The 19,165-nt window shown below is 36.4% G+C and overlaps 1 protein-coding gene across 1 annotated transcript in view; it reads right to left on the bottom strand.

The window, feature by feature from the left end:
• Positions 1–9,226: 9,226 nt before the first annotated feature.
• otog (otogelin) overlaps positions 9,227–19,165 on the bottom strand; it is a 51,745-nt gene continuing 41,806 nt past the window's right edge. The window contains exons 41-51 of the mRNA XM_088004642.1: positions 18,985–19,089; positions 18,804–18,905; positions 17,539–17,637; positions 17,414–17,454; positions 17,232–17,307; positions 16,295–16,473; positions 15,176–15,280; positions 14,877–14,996; positions 13,842–13,887; positions 10,765–10,844; positions 9,227–10,389 (exon numbers count right to left, since the gene is read on the bottom strand). Coding sequence (XP_087860768.1) covers positions 10,189–10,389; positions 10,765–10,844; positions 13,842–13,887; positions 14,877–14,996; positions 15,176–15,280; positions 16,295–16,473; positions 17,232–17,307; positions 17,414–17,454; positions 17,539–17,637; positions 18,804–18,905; positions 18,985–19,089 — 1,154 coding nt within the window. The 3' untranslated portion in view covers positions 9,227–10,188. The remainder of the gene's footprint in view (positions 10,390–10,764; positions 10,845–13,841; positions 13,888–14,876; positions 14,997–15,175; positions 15,281–16,294; positions 16,474–17,231; positions 17,308–17,413; positions 17,455–17,538; positions 17,638–18,803; positions 18,906–18,984; positions 19,090–19,165) is intronic.

Genomic DNA, 19,165 nt, shown 5'->3' with positions numbered 1-19,165 from the left:
TACTTGAATAGAGTTTTTACCAAATACTTTTTTACTCTAAAGTAATTTCTTAGACAGCTTATTTTTACTCTTGAGTAAAAAAAGCTCAAGAGTAGCTCAAGGTTAAAAATAAACCTATTTTTACTCTTGAGTAAAAATAGGTTGAAGTAGTGATACTTTTATTTGAGTACAATTTTGGGGGTTATTTTACTCACCTGTGGTAAAAATAAAACGTGGAGCTCAATTTGGGTTGCTAAGTAACCGGGCTGGGCTTCGCTGGGTTGCTAGGTAACGGCGCAGTGCCTGTCGAGTGTAACTGAACAATCATAAGGTTTTTGAAACGGCTCATTTTGATGCTGTAAGTCTTAAAAATAAACAATCATAATCTAACTTTATGGTAGCGATTGATTCCTAGATATAAATCAGAGAGGGAAATGTGCAGAGGCTTGTTTCGTCCAAAAACCCCCCCTAAAAAACAAGCAATGGGAGAAATTTTGCATTAAAATGTCAAATGTACAAAAGATGTAATAATTTTTCCATTCAAATCGTTACTTTAAGTGTGAAACTGCCCCAGCATCTCTGAGTTTCTGCGCGTTGCTCCGTTTTCCTGTTTGCTGTCAGCAGCTCTAACTTTCCTCTGGAACGAGCCCAGTAACAGGATCCAGATGCTCCCATCATCAGTGGCTGAAATGAATCTGAAAGAGCATTTCTGGGAAGGTGTGAGGAACGTGCACGAGTTCTGCATCACGATTCCCCACTTTAACAATCCTTCATTCATTAAGAAAAACAGACGGCCAGTCAGAAAAAAAATGAGAGGGAAACCGTGATAAACTGTTGATTTTTTTACACCAACATTTTATATTTTGGCAACTTTCTGCCACCAGTGGGAAAATGGGCAAAACTTTCTGCATTTTTAATTGATAGAATACATATTTTTTGTAATTTATATTGTTGTATCCTTCATGTTTTTTTCTTCAGGAAAAAAAGTGTGCCCTTTTTAAAAAGCAGGGACTGAACGTATCTCTCAAGTGTTAACAGAATACTGATGTCCTTAACTTAGATGACATTTTCTGCCTGAATGATTAAAATTTAAAGAAAATTTGTTATAAAGTGTCAATTAACCCAAAAAATATCTAAAATTTATTAATTTTATATCTAAAGAAAGAAAAAAATGATTTCACCTGATTTAGTTATTGTTGCTGATATGAATTATCATTTTTATTCATAAAATAACATTTCCACATAATTTTATATTTTGCTCCATCTGACTATTTCATTTTTAAACATTATGATTGATAATTTGATCAATAGCTCAGTACTTGAGTAGACTTTTTACCAAATACTTTTTTACTTGAGCAATTTCTTGGACGGCTACTTTTTAGTTTTACTTGAGTAAAAATATGTTGAAGTAGTTCTACTTTTACTTGAGTACAGTTTTTGGCAAACCATCTCTGTGAAGTTAAAGAGCAGGTTACATCTCTCTACTTTTGTGATTCATAGCTTCAGGGGGGTTTTTTATCTGGAAGATAAAACCATGACAGATATCTCATAGTAATCAAAAAGCAGCAACTATAACCTGACTTCAGATCAGAGTGAGCATCATTTTCCTGCACTGCTTGCTTAATGCATCCTCTGCACTTATAATACCAAGAATGTGAGTCATTCAGTTTCACAACTTGCACAGCAGCTAGCAGGGTGAGGCCGTTAACAAGAAGGACCCACTTGAGCAACTCATGTATTTACAACTGACTGCATGCTTTCTTGCAACTGTAGCACAACATTACTCATAAAAAGTCCTATGAAAAGTTTTCAAGGCAGCCTGAAGTGACACAAATTTGATTTGTTTTCTTTGCTTTATTGCGACCCACGCCACCTGGATAAACGATACTTAGCTAATGTTTTCAAATTAGACCTGTGTCTGTGCGGCCAGGTCACTATTCGTCAAGTCACTATTCTGCGTCCTGATAAGCGCAAGCGGGAAGAAAAGCAACAATCGTAGCGCACTATAATGAAGATTAAGTCGTTAATGAGCTAGCTCCTGTCATTAGCATCCATGTTTACTTCCGCAAACACGGAGCGCTTCTTCTTTCTTCTTCTTCTTCTTATGGCGGTTGGCAAAACACCGCCAGGCCATACACGTAGCCGTAGACATAATATAATTTAAATAAATTATATAATAATATATAATCCTTATATTATGTCTATGCACGTAGCAGGCTCGCTACGTGTGACGTTACTACGCCATCTACTGCGCATGCGGGACAAATTCAGGCCATTCACAGGAAATCGTGAATGTTAGTTCACATTGGGAAATTTGAACTAACATTCGCAAAAGAAAAAAAAATCTGATTTCACACACACACAAAAAAAACTGAATTAAGCATTAAGGCCGACAGTGTAAAAGTTGCTTTATTCAATTAAAAGTAACCAATGACAGAGTGAGGTTACTGCGCTCCTGCTAATGCTAAATATGCTAACAGATTTAAGCTTATGGTGAAATAGGCAGCGTTGCTCTTTTATGAGGTTCAGTAAAAGTTGGTCACACATTTTTAGATGATAATGAGTGTAGTTACAACAGCAGCAAAAAGTGTTATTTTTAGTTTAGCTCTGGGAAACGGTTATGTTAACCTATTAATCTCCTTCACTGGAAAAACAAAATGTTTCCGTCTAGTTTCTAGTGCAAATATCTCAATACACTTGCAGTATTACAAATAACCTACAAGTAACTTTTCAGCAACATATTGGAGCTTATTTTAAGCTATTTAATTCCTTAATATTGATTTTAAAGAAATGTATTAGTTCTGCTGGCATATTATTTAACTTATAAGTTGAACTTTTTCATCAATATTAAAGAATTATTAAAATAGGTTCTTGTGTCATGCTGAAAAGTTACTTGTAAGTTAGTTTTGTCTTATTTTAAAGGTTCAAGATATTTCCACTGGACAGTAGACTAAAAATACTTTTTGCAGTGTTCCTTCATGTCAACAAAGCTAAAGCTGCAACATTTTTTCTTATAAACTGTTGTCCAGTGATCACATCTGGTGTCAGCAGTATGAAACAGACTCACCATCTGTGGGTTTCAGTTCTGCTGACACCATAGATATAAAAATATTTCAGATGTAAGATATGTTTATCTGTACATCACATGATTAGAAAAAAAATAAAACGAGGAACAACAATAAAAAATACATTACATTGTAGTGATAAACTAAGGGAAAACACCACAAACTGTAGTTTATGATTCTCCAGTTATTAATAAAAGGAAACTCCAAACTGTTTTTTGTTTTGTTTTGTTTTTAGAATTGATTTAAGGGAACTCAGTGTTTCAGCATCTTTGCAGTTTTCTAGAAGTTTGTTCCAGAATAGAGGAGCATAAAAACTGAATGCTGCTTCTCCAATTTAAATTAACTTTATTTCATGACACTGCAAAAACACAAAATATTATCAAGAATATTTGGTCTACTCTTTAGTGCAAATACCTCTGTACACTTGAAATAAAACAAGTAACTTTTCAACACCATAGAGCAGTTTGTTTTATATTGATTATTCATTAATATTAATGAAGTAGTTCCATTGGGAGATTATTTCTCTAATAATATGGGAAAAACCTGTTATAAGTGAATTATTACCCCAGCGAAACATTTTTAATTTAATATCAACAAATTGCTGACTTAAAACAAGCTGCTATGTCTTGCTAAAAAGTTACTTGCAAGTTAATTGTGTCTTATTCCAAGTGTACAAGGATATTTGCACTAGTGTACCAAGATATTTGCACTAGTGTACCAGGATATTTGCACTAACAAAAACACTAAAAAAAGTTAAGATTTTGTGTTTTTGTGGTGTATAATTTGCCTCCAATCAAAAGATAAAAATACTAATAGAAATGGAAATATTTTTTTCCCCACACAAAATCACTTATTAACTTCTGTTCATACGTTTACACCTAACCCTAACCGTTACCAGTATACATTTAAACTTAACCTGAACACAGTTTACGAGAAACGATATTCCTGCATCAGGAAGTGATTTTAATTTGCTCTAAATGAACTTGCGTACACACAGTCTGCAATCTGTGTGGGAGTGAATCTTCCCAGATGTCACACCCACATGTTTGGGTTTTGTAGAATTAGGGAGGAGTGAGACAATCAGTGATAAACACTAAAAAAACTTACACCAGATTTGACTCACTGAAGTTTTTATAACCTAGAAATGAGATTTCAGGTTTTCTTCCAGAATCTTGATTGGTTGTTCAAAGTGACAACAAACATAAAGAATTTAAGAGAAAAACATCCTTATATAAAACTAAATCTAGTGTTTCATTTAACTTAAAGGAGCCACAAAAAACTATCTAATCAAAATAAAAACATTAAGATAGAATTTAACTTTGTTACTTTTGTAGAGATGTTTTTATTTTCCGCTTTTATTTGTTTTAAAAAACTAATTTAGTAAATAAATTTTAAGGCTAACCTTCATCTTGAGCTTTAGAAACAAACTGAGATCCATCACTATGGCAACAGATCCATAATGTGAAAAGGACAAACCAAAGTTACATCTTGTTAATAAAAATGTGTTAACATTTTATGTTCATCAAAATGGGGTTGCATAGAGTAAGTATTAACAGTCAATATCCTACTGCAGACCAGATGTTACATGATGGAAGAAGAAATATTAGAGTAACGGATACGAATATTTAACTAACAGATTTTTATTTAAATTGCCTTGATTTTTGTTATAATTATTTTTATTATTGGCTACTAAAGAGTTGACTTAAAACTAATCAAAAATATTTTTTATGCATCATTAAGAAGTTACAATGATGTACTTAGAAACACAACATTAGCTAACATAAGCAAACAGCTAATGCATTCTATACTGCAAAACCACAAAATCTTATCAAGTACTTCTGGTCTAGTTTCTAGTGCAAATATCTTATTACACTTTACATGAGACAAAACTAATATGCAAGTGATTTTTCAGCAATAAATGGAAGCTTTATTAAGTAAATAATTCCTTAATATTGATGAAAACGTACTGGCAGATTATTTCACTTCTAACATATTTTCCCCATAAGTGCATTAAATATGATTGGGAGTTTTTATCATAACAATGTTAAAAAAGTAAGTGTGTTAGGAGTATTTTCTTGCCCTGCATTCATGTTTGCAGTTGCAGCAAAGTTTGAGAGAGCTTTGCAGATCTGCTGAAATGATACTGCAGCTCGCCCTCTTCTAGAAGGGTACGCGTGTCTTACATTTCATGAGCTGCTAAATTTAACGGAAAGCCTCCCCATGAAGCTGCAAGACGTTTCGGGTGTGAGCTATTCTCTTCCATGCTGCAACTTTATCTGTCTGAAGCAGTTTAAAGTGAAGAAAAAGCTCATCAGTACGAGACAACAAGAAACTCAAAAAATGTTTCAAAGTTGAATTTTCTCACGTTTTTCCAAATGTTTGAAGGAATTATCCAAGATCAAATTCAGAGTCTGAACCAAGTTTCACAAAACGATAATGCAATGCCACCACTAATAAATATGCCTTAAAAAATCTAAATAATGTTTGTTTTGGTGCGGCACACTGCAAAAACACAAAGTTCTAACAAGTATTTTTGTCTAGTTTCTAGTACAAATAGCTTAGAACACTTAATATAAAACAAACTAACTTTTACGTAACTTTCCAACAACACATAGGAGCTTATTTTAAGTCAGTAATTCCTTATTATTGATGGAAAAGTACCATTTCCATTGACGGATTACTTCACTTATAACAAGACATTTTCCCATGTTATAAATGAAATTATCTGCCAATAGAAACAATATTTTTCATCAATATTGAGGAATTAAGGACTTAAACAAGTTCCTATCTTGCTGAAAAGTTAGTTTTATCTTATTTCAAGAGTACTAAGATATTATCACCAAAAACTAGACTAAAAATACTTGGTAAGATTTTCTGTTTTTGGCAGTTTTATTTGTGTTTTTTTTTACCACCACACAAATATTTTAGATAATCAAATAAACTCAAAGATAAACTGTCAATTATTTTATTAACATAAACAAGCTGTCCAAACCAGAACGGTTTTATTAAATTAGCCACATTCAGTCCTAAATACTGTTTCTTTAATCAAGAAATAGCAGGAGATGACTTCATCAATTGTTGACCTCTGACCTCTGTCTGGTGTTCAGGTGCTGTTTTATAAGGTAGAAGGTAAAAGTAATCTAAAGGAACGAGCTGTGGTAAGTAAATGGGAAGTGAAACGTGCAAGAATCAAGAACACAAAACACAACCAAGATCAACCAATTATGTGTTTTCCAAGCACATAGTGCTATTTTATAGTCCAATCAAGTAACTTTAGTTGTTATAAAATTATATATATATATATATATATATATATATATATATATATATATATATATATATATATATATATCAAATATGACTTAAAAATGTTTTCCTTCCCAGTATAACCCTTGAAATTGGGCCTCTGTCCCTTAAAAGCTGAAGCTTTTTCTGAAACTCAGGAAGTCGTAACAACATGGCTTCTCTATTAACCCTTTAACATTTTCACCAGCGTCTCAATGAGAAGTAGCTCAGACCTCAGCAGTTCCACCAGGTGTTTGCTAATTGCTGCAGGCTAGTCTGATGGTGCTGAGTGGGGGAGGAGCTGTGTCTCAAAGGCGGAGCTAGGTCCACCCAGCCGTTTTGTACAGCTGAATGGTTGCCATGGAGATTAAAGGGTTTCTCAAATATAAATGAAAGAATCAAAGCAGGTTTTTGATGAAGGAAAAACATTTTTAAAAAGTAGATTTTACATGATACTGCCCCTTTAAACTTTATGGAAATGTTTAAGTAAAGTGCTAGTCTGAAAAAAGTTTTAAAATCCAGCATAGCTAAATCAGCTCCACTTGCTCCCACCAGTCAAGCATGTGTGTGTGCGCGTGTGTGTGCGTGTGTGTGTGTGTGTGTGTGTGTGTGTGTGTGTGTTCCTGCAGCTGCTCCAGGCTCATCAAACTGACAGCTGGTTTCCACTGAAGTCACTGAGAGCCTGAACCCACCGGGCATTTCTCACTGGCTCGGTTTACCGACAGTTTTCGGAATACGACCGGTATTAATGGAAATCTCTGTGCTGATGACACAAATCCCAAAATATTTACAGGATCTCAGTTTTCAGAATTATCCAAACAGAAACCAGTGTGAGGTTATTTTCTAAACATTTGTTTTTCCTTCACTCATTTAAACATAATGACTTTCTAAACCGTCTCATGTTGGTTGGATCTGAAAAATATAAGAAACTAGAATATTACATAGAATATATTTTAAACAATAGTGTCAGGCTTCTGAAATGCTTATTTTAATGCACTCAGTAATTGGTTGGGGCTCCTTTTGCAAGATACCACACTTGTTCCATCCATTAAATTGTCAATTCTCATTAAATAATCCTCAGCATTACAAGAAATAAAACCATGAAATATTTTACTATATTTTAATCTGTGTATGAGTTTCACTTTCTGAAATAAGTGACAAAAGATATTGAAACTTTTCAAGATGTGAAATTTTTCTTGATTTCTTGATCAGATGATGCAAAAAAGGAGTTTCCATTGCAGTTTTGAGAAATAAACCAATTTTGATACGGCTGAAAAAAAAACTAATTTTTTTTTTAAGTTGTGTTTCTATTGAGTCAATTTACTTTCTAAATGTCAAATTGTGCAAATAAATGCATCAAAAGTGTTTCCATACTCATATCAAAATTACTTTATTTTGCAAAACTGAAACCCTTTTTTTGTATCACAGGAGTCACATGATCAACAACCGGATGTTGCCACTGGAACAAACCACAAAGAAGAAGACAACAGGAAGTAATTGGAGGACTAACATATGTTTTTAATGATTTATCACATGAACAAACTTATTTCACGTCTGACTTTAATTGCGTTTCTTATTTAACAAAACCACTACAATTGAGAAATTGTGTTTTTATTTTGGCGACATAAGTGGAAAATTAAAGTTTTGAGCACATTAGTAATGGAAACGCAGCTATTAGAAAACTACAAATCCCTCAAAATCAGAGGAATCAAGGTGCAGTGGTCCAGTCAAAGTCCAGATGCATCAAAATTCCTCCACAATGATTTGAGCGACTGATCAGTTTAGTAATCACGCAGAAACAATCGTAATGACTGAATGGGGCTGATGCAGAGGGACTAAAACAGATTCATGCCCGCGGCCGAATCGCTGGTTTGTTGCTAAGCATTCAAAAGAGAGCATGACTTCATCCAGAAATCCCAGCAGCACCAGTATGAAGGGGCGACCCAGTCGTAATGGAACCAGTCTGATTCTGATCTTAATGCCTGTAAGTGCCCCCTCGGGCTTCACATTTGTTTTGTTGCTGCAGATGTTGCCGTGGCGTCACTCAGCATGGAGCTACATGGCTGCTGACGTCAAAGTGCGTGGTTCGGGCCGCGGTCCAAACGGCTCGGTTATCAGCCGTTAAAGCGGCAGCTGTGTCACTGTGAACTTCATGACATCCGTCCTGATCAGATGATCACTATGTGTGCACTTCTCCGGGCCTGGTCGGTTCGGGCTAGCGGCAGCGAGTCGGTCTGAGATCAGGACGGCAGCAGCGCCATTTTTAAACTGCTGCTGTATGGCAGGCCGTTTTAACATAAAATGGGTTTCACCAAACTTAACTTTCCAGATTATTTATGATGGAATTTTAGGACCACGCTAAGAAATAATAAAAAAAAAATAAGAAGAAGAATAAAGTTGTAATATTACAGGGATAGTCACAAGATTACTGGGATAAAGTCATATTACAAGAATACAGTCATAAAATTAAGGAATAAAGTCATAAAATTGCAAGATTAAAGGAATATTACAACTTTAATTCTTGTAAAACTAAGCCTTTATTTTCAAAATATTATGACTATTCTGACATTATTATGACTTCCTTGTACAATTTATTCTCATTTTATTTTCTCTAGTTTCTTAGCATGGCTATAATACTCCATCATAGTTTATAACTAGACATATTAGGGAATTATATCCCTAATTACATTCTGACAGATATTAATGAGGTCAGATCTAGCATTGAGTTGCATGTAAGCTTTAATTAAAGTTATCTGTAATTAATACCATCTGAAACATATTTCAGATTTAAACAATTAAATTATGATTAGTCATGAAGTCCATTTAAGATATTTCACATTTTGTTCCGACTGAAATCCGTTCTCTATCAATATTGCCGAATAATCACAACACAACTGTTGAGTGTCCAAAAGATTTATTGAAAAGTCAAATGTACATCTGTATGATACAAATCCTCTTTAACTTAAACTGTCCAGGAGTCTGTTGGTCACAAACATTTTTAAAAAACATCTTGCTGTTTCTTCTCCTTTTGGGTCGAATACGTCTTACAGAGCAGAACTTCTGCGTTCTAGCAAACGCCAATAAATAAATAAAGTACTCCACAAACAGCTGGATTTCAGTCAGTTAATGATGATTACAGAAAATAAAATCCACATCGCAGAATATACATTTTATGCCAGCCTTTCTAAAAGAGACAGAGAGAGAGAAATCTAATTTATGCACTGCAAAGAATTTCAAGAGCACTTGAATTTAGTTATTTACAAAAGACAACATGCAACGTTTTGGGTCCAATTTAAAAATGAAATGGTCAAAACTGAGCTGGGAGGAGTTCTCTGGATAAAAACGCTTTTTTCCTGATAGTCCTTGTGAAATTATAAGTGAGGCAGAGATGGCAGGATGCTCTTTAAAAATATTTTTCTAATTGGCACGTCCCTGTGAGGGCAGGGAGGTGGGAACAGAGCAAAGCAGCAGGAACCAACAAGATATTAACCAGATATTTAAATATCTGTGTGTTCTAGCTCCACCAGTAAAATTGGTTATTTGAAAGCCTACAGAAAGTTTTGCTTTAATAAGTTTTGACTGTAGTCACAAATTAACTGAGAATATCGGCGCTATTGTTGCGTGGGTCCTGGTTGCATCTGCTTCTGTGCTCCACAGCTCCACCTCCCTGCCGGCAGAGGTACTACACATACTGACTGAGATCAGCACAGAACAGAGAAGCCGCCTTTCACATCCTCCCAGCACCTTGCAGCGGTGTTATTCACACTCCCAACGCCAAGCTGTCCTCTCCGTGAGCACCTTCAAGCCTCACACACCTGGTGCAGGTGAGGCCTGGGCTGCTGAAGGTGAGTGTTTGAGCCTAGGACCACTGGCAGGAGCAGTCGGTGGGCTCCTGGATGCTGTAGCTGACCCAGGTCGCGTTGCTGCTGCAGTAGAGCTGCACGGAGCGTCGCTGCAGCCCCGTCTCCCTGCAGCACTTACAGAAGCGAGCGTAGGTGTTGATGTTGTAATTGTAGATGCTGGCGGAGGGACACTTCCCGTCGCAGGACACGATGTTCACCTGCAGGAAGCAGGCGGAGACGTCGCCATGGATACAGAAAATTACTTTAGTGGAGTGGATAGTTACAGTTAACTAAAACAAAATAACAAAAAAAGAAAACATTTTTGTTAACTGGAATAAATAAAAACTTTAATTAAAGGGGAAAAACTGGATGGATTGATTGATTTTCCTGAGGGAAAACTGAAGGATCCACATATTGAAGGGGCATAAGTCATATTTTTTGGGGTCAAAAGATCGGAGTCGGGCCATTCAGACTGCGATTAAAAGTTATTTTTGGTCGCATTTCCTGTGTGAACGTAGCGTTAGCCGCTTAGCCTGTTAGCCTGCTAGCCAGTTAGCCTGCTAGCCTGTGGGACTAAAGCAGCAGATCCTCACCGGCCGGTTGCTGCGGCAGTCGTTCTTCCTGATCGTCATCCTCACCGTCACTTTCTGACACGACTTCCCGTCTTCTTTACCTGTTCAAAGTCAAACCGAACAGAAATCTGTTGCAATAAAGATTAAAATAAAATCAGAAATTAAATCCTCACATTAAATAACACAGGAGAGGAGGATTATGGGTAAGAAAAGGAGAAATGCAAAGTTGATAACATTGGTTTCATTGTCAGAATGGAGGGAAAAAGAAGAAAAATTTTCAGAAGTAGAACTGATCTGTCATGCAGTTATACCACAAAAAAGATTTAAATGATTTGGATGCAATATAATCATATTTGACAATAATTTAGTCCATATTTAAATTAAAAAATAAAAAAACACCAACCCACACATAATGTGCAAATCGAGATGCTTGGTGTGGCATTTTAGTTTGAAGGGATTTCAGTGACTTTTTCCTTCCAGACAATTTTCCATTGTTTTTAATGTTTTTTTTGTTTCTGTTTGACATAAATTAAACTTTACTAAACCTTCAATTACCTTGATTCATGTAAAGTTATGCACAGATTTATTAACTTTGATCCAAATAATTGTCTACATGCAGGAAGTGGGATAGTTTTTCAAAATAAAATGCCACACACAGCAGCTTTAGTTTCTCACAAAAGTTTTTTTTCTTCCTTTAAACTTTAGCTTGATGATCTGAAACATAATTTGGGGGAAAAAATAAAAAAATTTCCACCTTCATTCCCAAATCGTCACATACTTACTCGCCTTTTTCTCTGGATTTCTCTCAATGTGTTTCAATAAATCAGTCAAAACTCCAGATCATACAGATATTTCAAGACATTGAATAAAAAGACAAACTTTGTTTTTTCTCACTGCCTGAAGTTAAATCAGAAAAAACATTTTTTTATTTTTGCTTAAATTAACAAAATTATTTCTAGTTGCTAAAAGCCAGAAAACATTTTCAAATTGTCTGTTTAAAAGAGTTTTCCCTGATATTCACCAAATATATGGAAACTTTTACAAACAAAATTTCTAAAAAATCAAGTAAAATGTTCTCGCAAATAAAAATAATTTTAGTGATCCTGACTGACAAAAGAATAAAATTTTGTTCTGATTTGAGTTCAGACAGTGAGATAAATGTTTTTATTCAGCGTTAAATGTAAATGTTTACAAATGAATCACTACTTTTCAGATGTTTATATGCAGAACCAACCTGAAGTGGTGAAAACATGATGCAAAGAGAGTCAATGGATGTTAGATTTCTGTTTTTTAAAGGGGAACTGTGACAGAAAATCAACTTTTTTTTATCTGTACATCATCTTATAATGATATTCCCTCATAAAAAAAACATACCTGGAGTGTTGATTTGATTCTTTCATGCATGTTTGAGAAACACTTTAATCTCCATGGCAACCATTCCATTAGCCCCGCCTTCAGGGACAAAGCTCCTCCCCCTTTCTGCTCCTTCAGACTAGCCAGCACCAATTAGCAAACACCTGGTGGAACTGCTGAGCTCATTAGAGGAGCTGCTGCTCCGTGAAATGCTGGTAAAAACTTTGAAGGGTTAACAGAGGAGCCATGTTGGGATGATGGTGCTTCAGAAAGAGCAGGAGCTTCTTAAAGAGACAGAGGCCCAAGTTCAGCACTTTAAATTAGGAAGTTAAAACTCTTTAAAGTCATATTGGATATATGTAGCAACTGATAATGGTACAAAGTGGCACTATATGTGTCATTTTTCATTTAAGCCATAAGTTGAAATACTGTTGCTTTGTGAAGCAGCAGATCACAAAAAATGAATATTAAACTAAACCAAGTTTAATAGAAAACAAAACAGATCAAAAATTAGTGATAAAAAGAGGAGATAACTTATTTCTATTACTGTTATTGTAATTGCAATGTGGATCTACATGTTCATTGACATAGTTACTATTAGTTAATGTTTATCTGAGGAAAATGTATTTCTGTTTGTTTTTTCCTTTAGGTCAGCAGTCTAAGACGACTTGTTCCACAGTTGGAACTAAACATGTTTAAAATGAAGGACAGCACAAATAAGATGTTAGTAAGATGTAAACTGGGACAGGAATGGATCCGTGTATATGTCTGTATAAGAGTTACTGGAAAATAAGAGGCGATAAAACCATAAATACCAACATTAGTTACTAATTAAATAGTCTGTAAGACACAGAGCTGCATCTGCTGCCTTGAAAGGAACTGATTACAAACTTGTATGTGACAAGTTGGGTATGAAAACTGTTTCCCTGAAAAGAACCCAAACACCGAAACTCTGACTCTACGGAAACATGCAGACGTCTACAGGCCACTACCAACAGTACATTGTTGGCAATCAACAATGCACTGCCCAGACAGTGCTAATGGGGAGGGAGCTCATCTTTTAGGAGCTTGATGCTACATGTTTGTGTCCTCTCAAGTGTGAGTTCATTTTTTGTTGCCTACTATTTTAATTTCAAGTAAACTATCATTTTAAGAAATTAAATCCACAGTTGATTGGTTTTCTGAAGAGTAAATGTTGGATAAATTAGCCTAAAGAAATGAAGTGACAGATGAGAGGACGGTTCTGTAGGTTGCAGTTGCACTTTTTGGGCTCTCTTGTATCTTTTCTTATCTTTTTTTCTTTTAAAGGGAGTACATTGTTGAATATCAACAATGGCACTAAGAAGCCTTGTTGTTGTGGTACCTTGTTCACAGTTTGTGTTAGCTGTGGGAGTCATTTGGCTAACTGGGAAGGGGAACAGATGAAATCCAGTACCTGGTGGGATCGGTACATGATGGTAAGGTGAAGCACACAAACCACAAACCCACTTCAACGTCATCAGACGCTTCTCAGTGACGGGTTTTACAGAAACTCACTGAGAAGCGTGGAAATCTGAACTAGCAGCAGACAGACGTATCTGAAAACAGCAGCTGGGATCCAGTTTGAGCCAATCCAGGTGAGTCTTTTGGGTTTAACTGAAGTGCAAACGTGTTGTAGACGAGCTGAACGGCAGGTTCAGTGTCAGCTGCAGCCTACAGCGCTACGCTAACTACAAACTGCTGCTACGCTCAGATCAGATACTCACACGTCTTGCAGCATCCGTCCATGTAGCTAACGACGGTTCCTCCGATCTGAGAGGAGACGAGAGTCAGCAAACACATTACCATCATTTACCTCAGGGAAGCTTTTCTACAGCGGAGGCTCTAAAGTCATCTGACCTCTGCAGGTCAAGAGTTTTAACATCTTCAATGCTTCCAGATTAAAACGGTTCCTGTTATTATGAAAAGACTGAAACGATTTTCTGATAGGCCTCATATTCGTCTCACGTTAGGAAAACTGAACAACATGAATGATTTGGAATGTTTAACGTTAAAACAAACAAAAAATACACGGTTCCAGAGTTTTCACGAGTTTCATGTTTACACATTTATTTTGTAATTTCATGTATTTTAAACTATTTCACATGTACACATGTGATGCATGTGTTTCACATTTTATGTGTCACACGTGTGACATTAAATATGTGAAACATGTTTTATTTGTGTCTGATTTCACACGTGTATCATATAAAACATGTATCATATAAAACATGTATCATAAAACATGTGTATCACATATAAATGACATGTTGCACATGTTTTTTCACATGTAGTATTTAGTTATTTGCTTATGCATTTACTAACTCAGCTGTTTACTTAGTTAACTATCTCACTTGTTAGTTTATTTACTGATTTAACTAGTTAGTTACTTCATAGGTTTATTGTTTTTTACTTGTTAGTCATTAACTTACCTTGTTACTTAGTTGCTGCTGAGTTAGCTGCTTAGCTATTTGCTTAGTTATTCACTTACTTATTTACTAAGTTACTTAGTTACTTTACTGTGTTTCTGTTTAGGTACCTATGTTCTTATCCATTTAGTTAAATACTTACATAATGAGCTGTTTCTGTAAGCTGCTCACATAGATATTTACTTTCTTAGTTATTTTCTTACCTCATCAATGATTTGTTTCGTTCAGCTAGTAGAGCTGGAGCTAGCAGCTAGTAACTGTTAAAACTGGGCCTGTCAGCTGCCAGCCAGCAGGTCCAGTTTGATCAGCTGTGTGTTTCTGCTTCCCGCTGACCTTCATGCACTCCGTCTCATTGAAGGGGGGGCAGCTGTAAGAGTAGGAGATCAGGGTCGGTCCGAATGACGTGTCGGAGCAGTCGAACTTCTTGCAGTTTGACACCCAGGACCTTCCAGGCTGAAATCATCATCATCATCCTCAGGTTACCTCAACGTTACACAATTTGTTCTGATTTACAGGAAGCGAGAGGTATGAAAAACTTTACATTTTCACAATATTCAAATTCTTTTAGATGCACCGACACAATAAAAACTGTTCAGAATGTCTCGTATAATAAAACCTGAAGCTTTTCCTACCTTATAGAGGCCGACCGTCCCGTTCTCGTGTTGATAGATGCAGGAGATGTTTTTACATTCGCCGCAGCAGGTTGACTGGTCCTTAGGAGGAACATAGATCTGATTCTAAAACACAAGAATTCAGGATAATTAACTTCCTCTCAGTCACACAGCCGATGGGTTCCCGGTGTACCTCAGGAATCAGTCTTTGGTCCTTTCCGTTTTTCAGTTACAGTTCGGTTTTCGCTTCAAGTTAGCCAGTAGACATTTCATATTGAGCCTCAATTTCACTGAGAAACATGTTTTCCATAATATCCAAAGAAAATTCAGCTTTCTGTCCTAAATTCTCGCTGTTTTGTTGCTACTATGCCCACAAACTTGCCTACCAAAGTAGGATCCTATTTTGGTGCTAAAGTCAAAATTTCAAGACATTCCTTGCAATCAAAGAGAGAAAAGTCAGGAAAAATATCAGATATGCACTGCATTACTGTAAACATAAAGCTTCTGTTACTGCTAACCATAAAAACATTTACAAAATTTTACTGCCAATATCTTTAAAGTTATGAGAAATGTTACACTGCAGATACTGCATCTAATAAAATGTTACTGGCAATATCCTGTAAGGCTTTTATAAATGTTAAACATGTTTATTCTTTCTTAGAAATTATTGTTGACTACTTTGCTTACATTTTTCTAAAATTGGAAGACTCCATGCTGACACTGACTGAGAGAGACTTTTCTATGACTTTTCTGCAGATCATACACTGCAAAAACACAAAATCTTAGTATTTTTGGTCTAAATTTTAGTGTAAATATCTCAGTACACTTGAAATAAGAAAAACTAACTGACAAATAACTTAACCAAGCGCTTCTAGTAATTAATATTGATGAAAAAGTTTCACTTGTAGATTATTTCACTTATGAGAAAAATGTCAGTGAAATAATCTGCAAATGAAACTAGAACTTTTCCATCAACATTAAGGAATTATTGGCTTAAAATAAAGATTCACTACAAGCAGCTTTATGTTGTAAATTGAGTCTAAAAAAGCTGCCACAGCCTTTAAAACATTAATAACAAACATTTAACTTTGTGTTTTGACACCTGGATGCATCCAGACAAAGTTATTGATCACGTCTCACCGGGTGGCAGTGGGCGGAGCAGTTCACCGTGGAAATGCGCAGCAGGTAAAATCCACTCGCCGGGTCCAGAACCTGGCTGCAGTGGCGACTGTAACACAAACCGTCGTCTCCGTGCTCCACAAGCGTCTGGCCCGGCCGCAGCAGTCCACGCTCGCCAAACACACACACGGCCTCGCGCACTGAACACACACACACGCAGACATGCGCACACACACACACACACACAGAGACATGCACACACACGGGTCATATTTTATGTGTAGATCTGCAAAAGCTGATTAAACTGGAAAAAAAATCTGAGTTTATGTAAAATTTTTTGAAAAAAATTGATAAATTAAAAGAAAACTTTCTCTTTAAGTGATGAAATTAATTTAGCTGCAATAAACTGAATTCAAATGTGCTGTCATTAAAAATGCATTTTGTGTGAGGATAAATAAATGCTAATAAAATGAATTCAGTTTTTAAAAACTGAATTAAAGCTGAGCTCCAGCATGTTTGGTCAGCTGGTTTTACCACTGCATGCCCTCCAGCAGTGCAATGGCTGCTGGAGCACACAAGTGTTTTGTTGTTGACTCACCATCCACTTTCTGCCTTCTTGTTGGTTGTGCAGGAGGCTCCACATATGCTTTTCAAAGATGTAATTGCGCGTCTGTTTGCAGCCATTTTCAAGGGCGACTGTAAATATTGTCACATTTTTCGATTTGTAGTTGTGTTTAGTGATTTGTTGATGTGTTTTGCACTTCAGAGCCACCGTACAGAACTAAGCAGACTAAAATCTGATTATCTAAGAATTATTTTGTGGAAAAAATGTAATTAACATGTTTGGTTTCGCCCATAGATCCAAACTAATCTGTTAGTGTTAGTGGAATCAAACCGGGTAATGAGTTGTTTGGTGTGCAGAATCACAGCCTCAGTGTTTAGTCTGAGCAGAACTCACCACACTTGTATCTCTTGCAGGAGCATTGGTTCTGTGGGTCGGAAAGGAAGGCCCGGTCAAGCTGTGCAGCTTCTCCCTAGGTAGGGAGGGAGGGGGGGAGAGAGAGAGAGAGAGAGAGAGGGGCAACCTTTCATCCTGATTACTGCAAAAACAGAATATTGTTTCTCACAGGCAGGACTTACCAGGCTACATTTAGGAGAGACGATCTTTTCACAGGTGCAGACTGTAAACAGAAACAAGAGGAATAAAGATTATTTGGGTTTTCATTTTAACTCTGAAGCTGAACAGCAGCGTGTTGGGATCATACCGCATGTTTGGTTGGGACAGCAGAGATCTGGACTGGAAACGGACACGACCGACATCCCAACAGGACAGGTCAGCTGGGGACACCTGTAGGGCTCACACACTGCACACACACACACACACACACACACACACACACACACACAGAGAGAGAGAGAGTGCTACTCAGAAAGTTTCACAAATTTATCCAAAAATATAACAGAAGCTGCTGTTTTTATGTCCTAAATTTATTTCTACCACAGAATTATTTTCTGTCTCAATAAACTGTGGTTTCCTTCAGGGCTGAAACGATTAATCAGATTAATCATGATTAATCAATTATTGAGATAACAATCTACTAACAATTGATTAATTACTAACTGTGGTGCACAGATTCTAAAACACGCCATTTGTTGAAATGACAACATAAACAGACCAGTAATTAAGTCAAAGCTGTACAAAAATGTGTACATTTTGCCTTTAAGATTAAAAAAACTTTGTAAAAATGTTCATAACTCCTCAAGCAAAACTTTTATCTTCATCTCCTTCAAATTCTGTAAAAAACAAACTAAAAATCTAATATTAAGCACCTTTTCCTCTCCAATTATTAATTTGATTATCCAACAAATAATCAGCAAATCATCTCAGCACTATATTGATGTTGAGTCGGGCAGAAAGGTCAGACTTTCATAGCTGCTGTTGCTTTCTTTGCTTTCACTAAAGGAATGTTGTTGCAATTTAGGCAACAAAATTTTTATTTTCTTATTTAAAAAGTAATTGAATTATTTTTGACTTGCATCTGTTAATGTATATCTAATATTGTATTAAAAAGTCTTACATGGTTTAATAGAAAACCTGCAGAATGTAGCAAATGTTTATATGATTAATCGATTAATCACCAGAAAAATTGATTGCTAAAATAACTGATATCTGCAGTCCTGGTTCCCACTTTCTTCTCAGTCATAGTTACTGCATTTGGGTTTGTTTAGGTTTATTTTGGTCTACTTTGTTAGAGAAACTAACTGTATTTCATTAATGTCGAAAAACCACAATTTTGTAGTTAAATAAGAAACGCAATTAAATTTACACATGAATAAGTTTATTCACGTGATAAGTCAGTAAAAACATCATCCTCCTACTACTTCCTGTTTTCTCCTTTGTCGTTTCTGCCAGTAGCAACATCCGTTTATCACTTTTGATGCGAAAAAATGTTTCCATTGCAGTTTTTTTAAGTAACTAATTTTAAAAAACACCTCATTCAGGTCAGTGAGTGACTGTGTGTTTCCTCACCGCACTGGTAGGACGGGCAGCATCGGTCCGTGCTGTTGCTGTCAACGCTCAGCACCTCGCCGTCCCGGCAGGAAGGAGGCCTCTCCACACAGGAAGAGCACACTGCAGGAGGAAAACCCGCCCAGAATCAACAAAATGAGGATTCAGAGGAGGAATAATCAGAAATGGAGGCTGGACTGACTGCAGATGTGGGCCAGGCAGCAGCTGCCGTCGGCTCTGGTGGCGACCGGCGTCTGGTCGTCTCTGCAGGCGGGAAGCTCAGACTCACAGCGCTCAGGATCGCACTCTGAAAAAAACACAAAGAAGGTCAGAAACAGTCGCAGTGAGCGATTCTGGACGTTTACATCTGCAGTCAAGCCAAA

This window comes from Poecilia mexicana, unplaced genomic scaffold (assembly GCF_051168715.1).
Source record: "Poecilia mexicana isolate PSO_F unplaced genomic scaffold, ASM5116871v1 scaffold_3, whole genome shotgun sequence".
In the NCBI taxonomy this organism is placed as follows: Eukaryota; Metazoa; Chordata; class Actinopteri; order Cyprinodontiformes; family Poeciliidae; genus Poecilia; species Poecilia mexicana.
The sequence above is the reverse complement of the archived record's forward strand: the minus strand, read 5'-3'. Positions and strand labels throughout refer to the sequence as shown.